General features: G+C 53.2%; 1 protein-coding gene across 2 annotated transcripts in view; it reads right to left on the bottom strand.

Moving 5' to 3' along the window:
* The window catches only part of VMP1 (vacuole membrane protein 1), a 64,570-nt gene that overhangs the window by 40,816 nt on the left and 9,302 nt on the right, over positions 1 to 14,452 (bottom strand). Inside the window, exons 2-6 of one of the 2 annotated variants that reach the window (XM_053274844.1) lie at positions 13,090 to 13,190; positions 10,729 to 10,864; positions 9,918 to 10,008; positions 8,807 to 8,917; positions 1,836 to 2,003 (exon numbers count right to left, since the gene is read on the bottom strand). In XM_053274844.1, coding sequence (XP_053130819.1) covers positions 1,836 to 2,003; positions 8,807 to 8,917; positions 9,918 to 10,008; positions 10,729 to 10,864; positions 13,090 to 13,165 — 582 coding nt within the window. In that variant the 5' untranslated portion in view covers positions 13,166 to 13,190. The remainder of the gene's footprint in view (positions 1 to 1,835; positions 2,004 to 8,806; positions 8,918 to 9,917; positions 10,009 to 10,728; positions 10,865 to 13,089; positions 13,191 to 14,452) is intronic. The other variant, XM_053274845.1, reaches the window with a different exon arrangement.

The following is a 14,452-nucleotide window of genomic DNA, read 5'->3' as shown; positions in this document are numbered from 1 at the left end:
GCCCAGCTCCAGAAGAGGGGGACTGGGAGGAAGCAAGGGAGGATGGGAGGAGGACTGGGAAGAAGCAGTGACTCATGCAGAGAGACAGCCGGGCAACCTCCTCTTTGGTTGGTGGCTCTGGGAATACCAGGAACCTTTCGTTATTCATTTCATTTCTTACATCGCCCCAAACTTGCGTCTCCATTTGTTCTACCCACGCCACCACCACATTCTGGTTGTCTGAATACAACCTGTGTGTGTGTGTGTGTGTGTGTGTGTGCAGGGGTGGGGGCGGAGTCTTGGGCGGAAGCCAGGCCGAGTTGCTCTCATGACTCATGCGTGATCCGTCTCCTCTCTTAGAAGACGACACGATAGTCCAATTCGCAACGCCACAGCCCAGACAAGCAGGCACAGTCTCCACAATGGCTTGGGGCGGAAGCGGGAGCCTTCTCTGCCGCTGGCTTCTCCAGTAGCAGCCGCCGCTTGAACTGGGACAAAGCGGGGCGTGGGGGGCGGGGGAGAGGCATCCTGAGAAGCAGCTGCCAGACAGGAAGCGCGCAAGCGGCATTTCCACACTCTCGTAAACAAGGCCCCGAAAACATGTCATGACATCAGATAACGGGGCCAGCGGAAGAGGCCTCCCTGACGGGGAAGGGTCACGCGATGCTCCCTGGCGTGCAAGAAGGGGCAGCAGGGAGGCCTCTGCGGAGAGGGTGGCCCGAAGAAAACCAGGCAGTCCAGCCGCTTCTGGCGTTATGCCCCTTCAAGCAGCCGGCCAGCCAATCTCTTTGCCGTGCTCAGGCGGGAGCCAGGCTGGCCTCTGCCTGGCCTCTCCCCAGAGCGCGCCCACACTGATCCACTGAAACACCTCTCATGCCGGCAGTCTGGCAGTGCAACGCCCCAGAGCCCCTCCACACACACCATCCGCCAGAGACATCTTCACCTACTAAACCTGCATGTGGATGGAGGCGGGAGAGAACCGCGCTCACCCCCCAGAGGGAGGGACTGAAAGCCGAGTATTACGGCAGCCGAAATCCCACCAGCCATAGAGCAAGAATAAAGAGGACCCGCTCCGTCCTGAGAGCGTGACGAGGGAAGCACCTTGTCACAGCCAGGCCAGCCTGCCCCGGCTGTGCTTTTTCGCTCCCCAAACTGAAACCTCCTCGGGGCGCTTGGGCCACGGCTCTCCTTTCAATGCCCAAACAACCGCTGCACAGTTCTGCTTGATTTCCCCCTCAAATCCTACGCCCAGAGCCAAAGTGCCACTCAGATGCATTCCATGTCTGTCTGAAAAGATCAGTCTGCAAGGATTCTTGACCGTGTGGAACCTCAAAGATGCCCGTTCGCTCTCGTGAACAGGACTCTGTGTTTCTTCTCCACGTCCATGGAGGAGAGGTCTGTTGATGGCTACTAGTCAGAGGGCTGTGGGCCACCTCCAGCCTCAGGGGCAGGATGCCTCTCCATCCCAATAGCAGGGGAGTAACCGCAGGAGAGAGGGCAGGCCCTCAACACCTGCTTCCAGCAGCATCTGGTGGGCCACTGTGCGAAACGGGATGCTGGACTAAATGGGCCTTCTTGGGCCTGATCCGGCAGGGCTGTTCTTAAATTTCTCTTTCAGGCTTCTCCACACCATCCGAGCCAACTGAGCCAGACAGGCCAGGTTCCCTTCCAGGGGACCAGGCAAAGGACCGGGGGCTCTCCCCACACACCCCACCCCCAGCTACTGATGTGCCTCAAATCCCCCACACGGGTGTGTGCGGTCAAGGGGTGGGGCGCGACTAACGCCGACGGCTTTCTCGGCAAGGCCGCGCTAAGGAAACCCAGCAAGCCGAGTGACGCAGGCTCGGACTCCTTACCCACATGCAGGCCTCCAGCCGGACCTTCGAGATGATGGTCCACAAGGAGATGGAGCCTTCCACGCCTTCCACGTCGGGACAGATGATCTGGTCGGGGTAGGGAGGTTCGGGGAAGTCCACCGAGTTACATTCGTAAGCGGCCAGCGTCACCGAGGCTATGTGGGGGCCCTGCAGAGCAAGAAGGGGGGGGAGCCGATCAGTGAGCCGTTGGATCCAGGCATGGGGACAGTTCAGACACAGGCGGCATCCTTCCGAGCCAGCTGCACTTCCGGGCCCCTCCAGAATCCGGAGCCGGGCTCCCAGCTTCCAAGTGCCAACATGCCACGGGGCAAACTTGGTTGGGAATCTCGGGCCCACACGAGCAGCTTCGGTCCTCTCCATTCCCTGGAGAGTGTTAGAGGGGACACCGTCACCATGGTCTGGCACAGGCCAGCAAGAAGCCTCCCCTCTGCTAGCTCATGCTGACCAAGACAACAGATGCACAGGCTGCAAAGGCATGCCTTGGCCATCGAGGTGCTCTCTGGGCCACCAGGCAGACAGGCTCTCTTCGGCATGCCAGTCGGCGGAAGCAGAGAAGGGGGGCCCAAGCCAGGCAAGGGGGCACTCCAGTGGCTGGCTCTAGGTTCCCAGGCCCCAGGCTCACGGCTCACACCCCTCCCTCCTTTCCTGCTCTGGGGCCAGTGTGCCAGTCCAGAGACAATCGAGAGGGAGGGCAGGCAAGCCCCGGGGTCTGGCCACCACCGCGTGCAAAAGCCACAGCTTGCTGCTCCGTCTGCACTGAATTTCCTGGCCAGAACACTCACTCTAACAAGCCATGCCAGGTGTGTATAGGTTTAGGGAGAGAAGAATGGGTGTGCTGGAGAAGCTCAGGGCCCGTCTAGTTCCAGCCAGGAAGGCCAGACCCCCACCTCTTGCTTTTGGTGTGGCTTGGCTCATTCAATGGTCTGACTCAGTATAGGGCAGCTGCCTATGCTCTCTGTGTAGACCCCAAAGACAGCAGTCGGTGCCGTAATCAAGACACTGGCCAACACTGGCCAAGTCCTTTTGGAGAGCCCAACTCAAGCAGATCTGGAAATTCCAAACACAGAGCTGACGTCATGATGTATAATGACTTTGTGTATATCCTATACTGCAGTAAGGCTTAAAATAAATAAATAAACACATACACACACACACGTGTGTGTGTGTATATATATATATGAGAATGATAAAAGGGAAACTCAAGCCCAGATTCTGCAGACACACCAGTTCAGGGAAGGCTCCACAGAGCCCTGCCTGTCCCCTTAGCTAAGCAGGATTCACCCTGGTCTAATGGGAGACTAGAAGTGTTTGCACTGGAAGAGATTCCCCTCAGGGGATGGAGCCACTCTGGGGAGAGCAGAAGGTCCCAAGTTCCCTCCCTGGCAGCATCTCCAAGATAGGGCTGAGAGAGAGATTCCTGCCTGCAACCTTGGAGAAGCCGCTGCCAGTCTGGGAAGACAATACTGAGCGAGATGGACCAAGGGTATGGACCTCAGTATATGGCAGCTTCCTACATTCCTTCAGTTTCTCTTCATCCCAATAATTTGGCGTGTGCCATTATTAACAGCAAGGACATGCCCCAGCATGGGGTAGGTGGTGGAATGATCAGATATCTCATTAGACAGACTTTTGATGACTAGGGCCCAAAAAACCTGGTTGCCACACACTTGACGGGACCATCTGGAGCCTGTGGTTAGGCTGGAATTCAACTCGTCGGGCGTCTCAGGGTGAGCTCTCAATCAAAGAGACGAAGCAGGCTGGTCACCAGAAGAAACCTGATGAAGCTGCTGAGGAGGAACCCTCTTTTTCTTTTGCCAATTTCCGAAGGGGGAACTGAGGAACACTTCCCTACAGAGAGCTGTTTGGTTGAAGGTCCGATGGGTTAAAGCTCTAGGAAGGTCCAGGGCCTTCCACAAGGCACCTGATTTCAGAAAACCAAGAGGGAAGTATCTGAACTCTTTGTCTAGCTGTGAGCCATCTCCCTCCAACGGTCCTAACTGGGACCAAGTCAGCAGAAGCCGGCTCTCAGAAATGCTGACGAACAGAAGGGCAGGAAATCAAAGGAGGCCCTTTAATACAAAGGCCATTAAAATGGCAAGAGTCTCTTTAAAGCTGTCAGCTTTAAGCAGTTTAACCGGAAGATTAATCAGCCAGTCGATTAATCAGCGGGGGCCAATTGGAGCCAGGGCTGTTGTGAAGGAAGATTTCTCTGCTCCCGAAGCTATTTCGGTTCTGATGTGTTACTGTAAACAGGGAATTATTTTTCTTTAAAGGGAAAATTAACTAGCATTTCCCTCCTAGCATGCAGTGGTGGTATTCGTTCAGGAACTGCAACTTACTTGCAGTTCCTTCACACTCTCAGGAAAGCCCCCTCGCCTGGGATTTGGGTAGTATGCAAATGCACTCGCTAGTCAGTCAAAAGAGAATTCATCTTCTGAAAGCCTCAATGGCCCCCGTGCTCTTCCAACAAGGGGTGCAGAGTCCCGTATTCAAAGAGAGGGGCTCGGTGGCTCCCTTGGCCAGCCCAGTGAGCGGCTAGGAAGGGCTGGGGGTGGCAGCGGCGGAACATAGGAAGCTGCCATATACTGAGTCAGACCCTTAGTCCATTTAGCTCAGCATTGCCTACCCAGACTGGCAGCGGCTTCTCCAAGGTGGCAGGCAGGACTCTCTCTCAGCCCGATCTTGGAGATGCTGCCAGGGAGGGAACTGGGAACCTAGCTGCTCTTCCCAGAGCGGCCCCATTATCTCCTAAGGAGAATCTCTCCCAGTGCTCACACTTTGAGTCTCCCTTTCATATGCAACCAGGGCGGAGCCTGCTTAGCTAAGGAGACAAGGCATGCTTGCTCCCACCAGACCAGCTCTCCTCTTAGAGGGGCCTGAAGGTGACCCACGCACAGAGGCGTGTTTGTTTGAAGAGTGACTCCACACCCCTAGAGGAAGGGGCAATGATGCAATGGGGGATAGAGCTGAATGGTGGAGAGACAGGAGTGCTCTTGAAAGGCTGAGTTTCCCCCTGCAGGGATCCAAGCCCGGGGTGGGGTGGGGTGGGAGAATGTGTCATTCCATGTCTGAGGAAGAGCTATTTTCTCATGGGAAACTGGCCTCCTCGCCTCACCACAGACGGCGACTCACCCCCCCCCCCATGTGCTCACCGGCCCATTTGCTGCCCCTTCTCAAAGCCGCAAGAGCCTCCCTGACACCATCCGCTATATTTGGAGCGGGCGGGAGGCAAAGCAGAGCCAACTGTTCATCTGGCAGCGTCACCAGCCACAGACCTCGGCACCTTTACTCACAAGCAGGCCCCCATGAAGTCACGGCCTTTCCAAGAAGCCTGCTCTGAATCAGAGCGTGGTGTAGTGGTTAGAGTGCTGGACTAGGACCAGGGGGAGACCCGAGTTCAAATCCCCATTCAGCCATGAAACTAGCTGGGTGACTCTGGGCCAGTCGCTTCTCTCTCAGCCTAACCTCCTTCACAGGGTTGTTGTGAAAGAGAAACTTAAGTACAGTATGCAGTACACAGCTCTGGGCTCCTTGGAGGAAGAGCGGGATATAAAAAGTAAAAAATAAAATAAAATAAAATATATATATTTTAAAAAATGTAAATGTAAAATAAAAAATAAATTCTCCTCGGCCCACCTGCTGTGCCACTGTGGAGGGGCGGAGAGGGTGGGAGTCACCCTCCTACCTCGCAGGGATGTCACCCCCCATAGCCCATGTGAGCCAGCCACATGGCGTCACTTAGTGGGCACATGAAGGAGCAGCCCAGTCAAGGTGCAACACGCTGGGGGGGGGGAGTGTTTCCTCTAACAGATGTTGCTCCCCAGATGTTGCTGACTACAACTCCCAGCATCCCCTGCTGCAATGGCCTTTAGCTGGGGGTTATGGGAGTTGTAGTCAACAACATCTGGGAATCCCTGTGAGAGGGAACCCTGCTGGGTGGGAAGGGAACAAAGTAAGCCCTGCTAACTGGGCAAAGAGGCACCTTTTAACGTGGTGATTCTCTTTCTTGAGCAGGGGGAGAGTAACTGGCCCTATCCACCCCCGGTGATTGTTGCTGGTGTCTACCTTATGTTTCTTTTTAGATTGTGAGCCCTTTAGGGACAGGGATCCCTCTTATTTATTTGTTATTTCTCTGTGTAAACTGCCCTGAGCCATTTTTGGAAGGGCGGCATAGAAATCGAACAAACGAATGAATGAATGAATGTGTGTGTGGGGGGGGAGGGACTACATCAAGTGCCTTGTGCACAACCCCCTTGGTGCTCCATTCCCAATCACCAAAAAGGGCTGAAGGGGGTGGTGGTGGTGAGCATGTCTATAACACACACCCTTCCTCCAGCTGCCTGCTCCAAATAAGCCAAATCCACAACCAACTGGAAAGGCCATTCCTGTGAATTCAGGAATCGCTCCACGTTTCTCCTGGATGTCTCCAGGATCTTCCCTGTTCCTTCCTCCATGTCCTGCCTGCAAACACACACACACACACACACTATATGGCAGCTTCCTATGTTCCTAAAGGCACTGCAACCCAAGGCAGGTTTCCAATTAATATGCCTTTTGAACATTCTAAGTGGCTTTCTGAATGTTTTATATTGCTGGACACAATCCAGACCCATTAAAACCAACACAAGTCTTCCTGCCGACTTCAAGGGGATGCAGATTGCACCTATCTGGCTTTTCAGGTGTTTGTGGCCCGAGGGAAGGCCTTAGCAGGTTGCTGCTTTCTGGAAGGCCCTTTGGAGCCATTCTGGGAAGAGGGGCGCACAATTCAGTGAAACGAAAAGCAGCATCACATCCGGGCCACGCCCATCCAGTCCAGCTTCTCTTCCATGGAACAAGAAAAGCAAATCTGACTTCTGAGAAAGAGGAAAAAAGGCCACATGTCCGTTGTGCAACCAGACTGCAAGAAGCCCAGAAGGCAAGTGCTAAGGAAACACGCAGGCCTCCACATTGCCACTTGCAGGGCGGCTGTCGAGCTCTCCAGTGAGGGGACAGCAGGCCAAAACCCCCTCTCCACTCAGTGGGAGGAAAGGCTCTTTCTGGGTGTGAGATACCCCCTCCCCAGACTTCTACGTGGGGCAAGGGGGTGGGGAAGGGTCTGTGGAAGTAAGCCAAGCAAAAAAAAAAATTAGATACATCTAACAGGCCCGTTAGGTACAGATCTAATTCAAAACCCAACTCGTCTCAGGAGTTTCTGAATGTCACTCTAGAAGCAAACCTCTGCTCACTTTTCAGTCCGGTGGCATTGCCATATCTATTGGTTTCTAAACCGGCGCAAAACCTCTAATACATACACCCGAACTGGGTTCTTAGATCTTCAGCCCTCCCTCCTCTGCCCCACGTCTGGAAAGACCCTCCCACTTGACGGATCCGTCTGTCACGGCCTCCAGGGAGCTGACTGCTGGCTGCCAGAGAGCCCCTTTCAAGCCGAGCTCATTTCTTCAATGGATTTACAGCCCGCCTTCCCTGATACGCGTCACCCAAAGAGGCTGAATTCAACAGGCTGGATGCTTTACCTTCCCTTCTGGCACAAAATCAACGGGAGGGAAGCCCAGGCCAATGGCGCCATCTAGCGTCTGCCATGAAAAACACACTTTCGAAAAAAGACAAACCTTTGTTCAAGAGAGCAGGGCAACCTCCGCTTCTGAGGAACTGCCGAGCACGGCCTCTCCCTGTCTGAGTGCAGGCTGTCCCTTGGACCCTGAGGCCCTCCACTGCTCTTGGATGACATCTGCCCCCCATCAGAATTTCTTTATTATGGCCGAAGGCCAGCAAGACAAAGAAACCACAATGAACAGTAACTAGTCAATCAAGCTGAAATCTGACTACACAAACTGCTACCAGCACTGCAAGTTGTTGGTCTTGTGGTAGCAAAGACTTGTGGCAAGCATGACTTGTCCTCTTAGCTAAGCAGGGTCCACCCTGGTTGCATTATGAATGGGAGCCTTGATGTGTGAACACTGGAAGAGATTCCCCTCAGGAGGATGGAGCCGCTCTGGGAAGAGCATCTAGATTCCACATTCCCTCCCTGGCAGCATCTCCAAGAGAGGGCTGAGAGAGACTCCTGCCTGCAACCCTGGAGAAGCTGCTGCCAGTCTGTGAAGACTATACTGAGCTAGATAGACCAATGGTCTGACTCAGGATATGGCAGCTGCCTAGGTTCCTAAGTAACCTGATACTTAGGATCTGCTAATAAAAACAATACATAAAAATCATCCGAGTGACCCGGAAATTCCAAGAAAGAAGGAAAGAAAAGCACAGGCATTATACCCAGGCTTTTAATTAATATTGTTTCAATGGCTTTTATGCTGTTTTAAAATAGGGTGTTAAAAATTTTAAATTGTTGTAATGTTTTAAACTTTTTGTTTCTGTTTTTATTTTGTTGTAAACTGCCCAGAGACGTAAGTTTGGGGCAGTATAAAAATATGTTATATAAATGAATGAATGAATGAATAAAAATTATCGATTCAATTTCTTCCACACCCATCATCCCCAGACACAATTTTGTGCCATACGGACTATCAAACAGCTGTAGAGCCTCAGGCCAGCCCCACACTACAGCGTCCACAAGGACACGCCAGGGGTGGATTTCTGAAGCACCTTCTAGGCAGAACTAAGAGCGATGTAAACAGTTGACAAAGGCCAAAGAGGGCTGTGTTCTATGGAACCACTATCTGTTGGTGACAGTGCATCAGCTTTGACGTAACACAGAATACTTTCTTGAACTTTCAGCCCTTTTGGCTACGTGAAGAGTGCTGTGTGACCACTGGGGACTGCAGAACTACACACAACAAAACGGACCGTGCATCTCTACAGGTCCTGGCGTCTAATGGTCCCTGCTGGAAGTCTGGATTTCCTTCATGCAGCATGTTCTGGTTTGAAAAGCAAGCACAGAGTACGCCCAGAGCTGTGCCCCTTTTGCACAGAATCAGGCAGGTCGATGGTTTGCTTACCAAGTAGAGCAGAAAGGTATGAAGGCCCGTTCCAAGTCCCACGGAGGACAGAATGCCCAAGCCTACCCAGTAGGCACACCATAAGAGCTTCTTCTCCATATACTGCACATACTGGAGGGGGGGGGGTAGAAAGAGAAAAGGGAAAGGTGGCATTTTCACCAAGAAGCAGCAGTCTGCACGAGAGCATCATCACGTCGCCATAAACAACAACACACTGAATTCTGAGAGATCCCCTCAAAGAGGCAAAAGGCAGGTCTGAAAAGTCTGAAAAGGCAGCAGAAGACGGAAAGGAGCGTGGGAGTTCTCCTTCCCAATTCCACGCCAGCCAGCACACAACGGGGGACAAAGAACCGGGTGGGTTTCCCCAGAAAGAGGGGCTGAATCACTGCAATGCTGGACCCTGGCTTCATCAACTCTGAACTGAGTGACTCCACAGGACTAAAAACTGACAAGTCCCGTTTAAAGTGAATTGTCTCTCTGTCTAGGATAGGAGACAGAGCTGAGGTGTCCCGTTCAAGCCTCACCTCAGTGAACGCACAAGTGGCCTTGGGCAAGCTGCTGAATCTCAGCCTGCCCACCTGCCCTAGAGGGGCAGTGCTGACCCACGTGATCCCTCTTGTCTTTGGTGCCAAAGAAGCACTGACAGCGGCGAGGCCTCTCCCCTCCTCCCCAGCCTCTCTGAGGCTCTGCAAGAGATAAGGGAGAACAAAGGAGTTCTTGTCCAAGTTTTTTTAAAAAATAAACATGCTTGCCAGCTGCAAGCTCTTCAGCACACGAGTGGACCCATGGAAGGAGCGCAGACAGGAGGAGTGCCAGGGCTCTGAACCCAGAGACGGAGGAGGCTTCAGAAATGACACCTGGCACTTTTGAGCGTTCCAAGTGCCTCACACGCACTATTTCCTTGCAATCCTCGCTACAACCCTGAGAGGTTGATTCTGCCACCCAGAACAAAACTCATGCTGCACACAGATGGGGGGGGGGGAAGAGAGAGAACCGGGGGGGGGCCCTGAGCGGTTTGCTTGTTCACAGCAGAGGCGAGATTCAAACGGGGGACTTCCCGATCCGCCGCGCAGGCCCCGAGAGGCCACACACAGCAGCAGCCTCTCCTCACCTGTTGATGTGCTCCTTCAACATAATACGCAGACGTAAGGACTGCAAGCAGCAGTAAGAGGGACGCCACGATACTTCGGCGATGCCACAATCTGGGGTGGGGAAACAAACCAGTGTTGTGGTTAGAGGCACAGGCCTGAAGCACTCCCCCCAACAGGACAGGATTCTCCCCACAGACAGAGGCAGGCCGTTCAGAAGGAGAGCCCTCCTCGCCACTTCACGCATAACGAGCGCGAACTTGGCCCTGACTGGTTGCAAAGGAAAACCACTCCAGTGGGAAAAGCCGCGCTTGCCCACACCTGGCCTCTGGCTCGGCTGAATGCCTACTGAATTCCTACTTAACAGGGTTTGGGAGCAAGGGATTGAAAGGGCCACCTACTGAGACGACTCCACTTTAAACGGGACTTGTCCAGGCCGGCAGGGCTCATTCTCCCCCTCTGTAGGATGCTTAAAGCCCTTTAAGCGAGTGGCCTTTGCCACCTCTTGTGGCAGAGAATTCCACAGACCAATTATGCCTTGTGGGGTGGAAGTGCCTGTTCTGAATCTCTTGCCCATTCGTTTCACGGGCTGCTGCAGGCTCTAGTCTGATCAGGAAGGAAGGACATTTGCTCCCACCTAACTGATTAATCAAGGCACACACATCTGGACCAGGAATGAGGTGAGGGGAAGAGGGAGCAGGGGCTGCAGATCTTGCCTGCCTCTTTCACTGCCGAAACCGGCCCTGTGCCTGGAAAACCCCAGCTAAAGAGGAGAAGAGCAAAAGGAGAAGGAGAAGGAGAAGGAGAAGGAGAAGAAGAAGAAGTAATCTTTACTTTATGGTCCATTCTTTCAAGTTTATTAGTGTTTCCAGGAAAAAATACTGCAAGGTAATGAGTGGTTTCCTCCAGAGGACAATATTTTGCCTCTCTTCTCGCTCTTTCCGCTTCTGTTCGCTGGGTGAAGAGGGCTCTGCAAGGGGGGGAGAGAGAGAGAATGAAAAGGGGACCGGAGAATGACGGGGGAGAGAGAAGGGTGCGGGCAGACAGCAGCCACCAGTCTCAAGGAAGCCTCCTCCACTTCTGGGTGGAATCATCATCTCCTCCTCTTGGGAGCCTATTTCTTTGTGGGCTGGAAATCAGATGTTTCCCTGTGGACAGAGGACTCACCACTTGGCTGGTCACTAGCTCCAAATGGCCAAAGGGCCGGTGTCCAGTCACACCAAACATACATTGAAAACATTCCACCCAGGGATGGATAGCAGAAAAGACCCAAGGCTGCTGCTGATGCTATTTTGTAATGCTGCCCATTGTGCCAGAGTCAGACCCTTGGCCTATCTAGCTCAGCACTGACCGCTCTGACTGGCAGCAGCTCTCCAGAGCTTCAGGCAGGGACGGGTCTTGCCCAGTCCTGCTACCTGGAGATGCCACCAGGAACTGAACCTGGCACCTGCTGCATGCAAAGCAAATGTCTTGCCTCTGTGGCTATAAAAACCAACTTGTGTGCCCAATGCCAGGGGCCCGTGCAGGTGGAGGGGGGGAGGCAAATAAGATGGGCAGTGGTCAACAGGGAGGGCTCAGAGTTTCCGAGACTCTTTGTCCTCCTCTCTCACCATCCCATAATTAGCAGGAGAAGAATAAATTATGTCACACTGAGTCCTGCTCTGTTTATATCACGGCTACCATCAGCCAGAGCTGCGTTTCCTAGCCAACTTCAATAAAAGAATTAAGGCACACGTGTTCCCCAGCACAAACATACCTCTGGTTTTAGTTTTTGTGGAGGCAAAACCACCACCCAATTATCTGTTTTCATGTGCCCTGCTGCTGGGTACCAATAGCCCTAAGCTTAAACTCCCCATGTTTGGGTATGCACAGCTCCACAAGCAAGGAATTAAGCATCTCCAACAGGTAACTAGAAAGAGACGTTCCCCCTTTCAGGCTTTGAATACGCCAGAAACAGGCGAGACTAGTATACATGGGCAAGCCATAGTAACTGCTAGGGACATCTTTGCAAGGTTAGAATAAAAATCAGTATGCATCAGAACATAAGAACAGCCCTGCTGGATCAGGCCCAAGAAGACCCATCTAGTCCAGCATCCTGTTTCACACAGTGGCCCACCAGATGCCTCTGGGGAGCCCAAAGGCAGGAGTGGAGGGCATGCCCTCTCTCCTGCTGTGACTCCCCTGCCTCTGAGGCTGGAGATGGCTGATAGCCCTCTGACTAGTAGCCGTTGATAGACCTCTCCTCCATGAAGTGATCCAAACCGCTCTTAAAGCCATCCAAGTGGTTGGCTGCCACCGCATCTCGTGGCAGAGAATTCCACAAGTGGATGATGCGTTGTGTGAAAAAGGACTTCCGTTGGTTGGTCCTACATTTCCTGGCAATCCATTTCACAGGATGACCCCTGGTTCTAGTGTTATGTGAGAGGGAGAAGAATTTCTCTCTCTCCATTTTCCCCACACTTTGCATGATTTTATAGACCTAGAGAAGCAGACAGATATCGTCACGTATGCCATAACAATAGTAAACATGAGGACAGAGCGGCAGGAAATCAGAACTTGGATGTGGAGCAGGAAGAATGTGCAAGAGAGCGAGAGCGCGCACACACACACACACACAGAGGGTGTGGGAAAGGGAGAGGTCCACCCCATTCCAAAAGCTCAGCCTCTTCCATTTCTCCATCACCTTCCACCCTTTACTCCAGCTCTCTTTAGGTCAGACCCAGTGTTCCCTCTGACAGGAATTCTCAGATGTGGTTGACTACAGCTCCCACAATCCCCAAACAAAGGCTAGTGAAGCTGGGGATGCTGGGAGTTGTAGTCAACAACGTCTGGGGATCCCTGTTAGAGGGAACAGCTCCGCAATGTCCACTGCTTCCTGCTGCTCTGGCCCCTCAGTCTGCAGGAGACGCTGCACCCAGCAGGCAGAAGTCCCTGGGTCATGAAAGTGGAAGTTAGGATCCAGGCTTGTGGAGCTTAGGATCCAAGCCAGAGTGTGTGGGGAGGGAGGAACAAGTCCCAGGAGCATCAGAGATGCAAGACTGGCGATCACACAGGGAGGGAGGGAGAGGCGGGCGGGTCGGATGGCAGAGCTGCTTATCTGATGCAAGCCCTCTCCAGGCACTGCCGCCTCCGTGGATGCAGGGGCCAGCACTCCCAGCGGGCACGTGTCGAAGGCGCTTCCCCGACGTGGCCTACCTGTGAAGTTTCCATTGTGCTGCTCTTTGCTCATTCCCAGCCGCCTCAGGTCGCAATCTGTTCCATTCTCTGCCATTTCATAGGTCGGTCACGATGGGGACCTAACACCAAAACACACACAGAGTGTGAGAAGTGGGGAGCCACACCAAGCATCTGTGCAAGGGGATTCTGTTCTGTGGGACGGTGACAGCAGCCTGGGTCGCCTTATGCATGGCAGCCAGCAGAGGGAGCCAAAGGGCTAGAGGAGCCCGAAATGCTGCAGAAGGAAACGTGGATTTAACTGATTTATTTATAGCCAGCATTTCAGTTAGTTGCAGCTGAAAGGAGCAAGAGTTAGCATAAAAACCAGAAACCAGAGGCAGCTAAAGTCACAGATACCAAGAAGCAGAATTTAGAGGGGGGGTGAGCTCTGAAGCAAACCCACTTGGAGGATCTTTTTTTAATTTATTTAAAGGACAGCAAATGAGGGGGCCACTCAGATATTAGAAGATAAATAAATAGAATAAATCAATATTAAGGCAAACGACTAAGGGCGGTCAAACAAGCGAAGTCAAACCCAAGTGCACTCTGTCACCCCACACATACGCTGTCTAAAATGTTACGGATGGGTTCCAGGGTCCTTTATTTTACAGGCCCGTTAGGACACTTTGTCTTAAGGTGAGAAGAGGGCTAGCAGGAGAACCCACAAGGCTTGCTACTGCAGCGACAAGAACTTCTTAGAGCTGGTGCAGAGCCGTATTCCCTCTCACAGGGATTCCCAGATGCTGTGTTGACTACAATTCCCATAACCACCACCCCCAAGCAAAAGCCATTGCCGCTGGGGATGCTGGGAGTTGTAGTCCACAACATCTGGGAATCCCTGTGAGAGGGACCGCTGGTGCAGAGAGGCGGCTGGAGCCAGGCTAATGACCACTGTGGCTTTGTTGCCTGAACCTGGGCTCAGACGCCAAACCAACAGCAGAGCCAAGGCTTCACCGGCGCCCCCAAACCCAGCTCCCAGAAGACATGACTGGGGCCCACGAGACCCACTTGCTGCCTTGGGACCAGAGGCAGGGAAACTGCTGTAGCCGTGGTATTCTCTGGGCAGCAGATGCAATGCTCCGCCATGGCTGGCTGATCTGCTGAACCAGGAATCCACCCCCTGGTTTGTGGCCAGTCCTTAACCACAGTGCAGGTATGTGCCGTGCTGGGGAGGCAAAGACCGCTCTCTTCCGTGCCCTTCCACCTCCGAGTGCCTGGGGTGGTTTGCGCTGGACTGGCAGCTGCCCACAAGAGACTCTTTGTGGCCACTCTGCCCGTTCAGCCCTGGCACATCTCGTGCTATTCTTTCTTCTAGAAGACACTGCTTTGTCCACAACGGCAG

This window comes from Hemicordylus capensis, chromosome 12, assembly GCF_027244095.1.
Source record: "Hemicordylus capensis ecotype Gifberg chromosome 12, rHemCap1.1.pri, whole genome shotgun sequence".
Lineage (NCBI taxonomy): Eukaryota > Metazoa > Chordata > Lepidosauria > Squamata > Cordylidae > Hemicordylus > Hemicordylus capensis.
The sequence above is the reverse complement of the archived record's forward strand: the minus strand, read 5'-3'. Positions and strand labels throughout refer to the sequence as shown.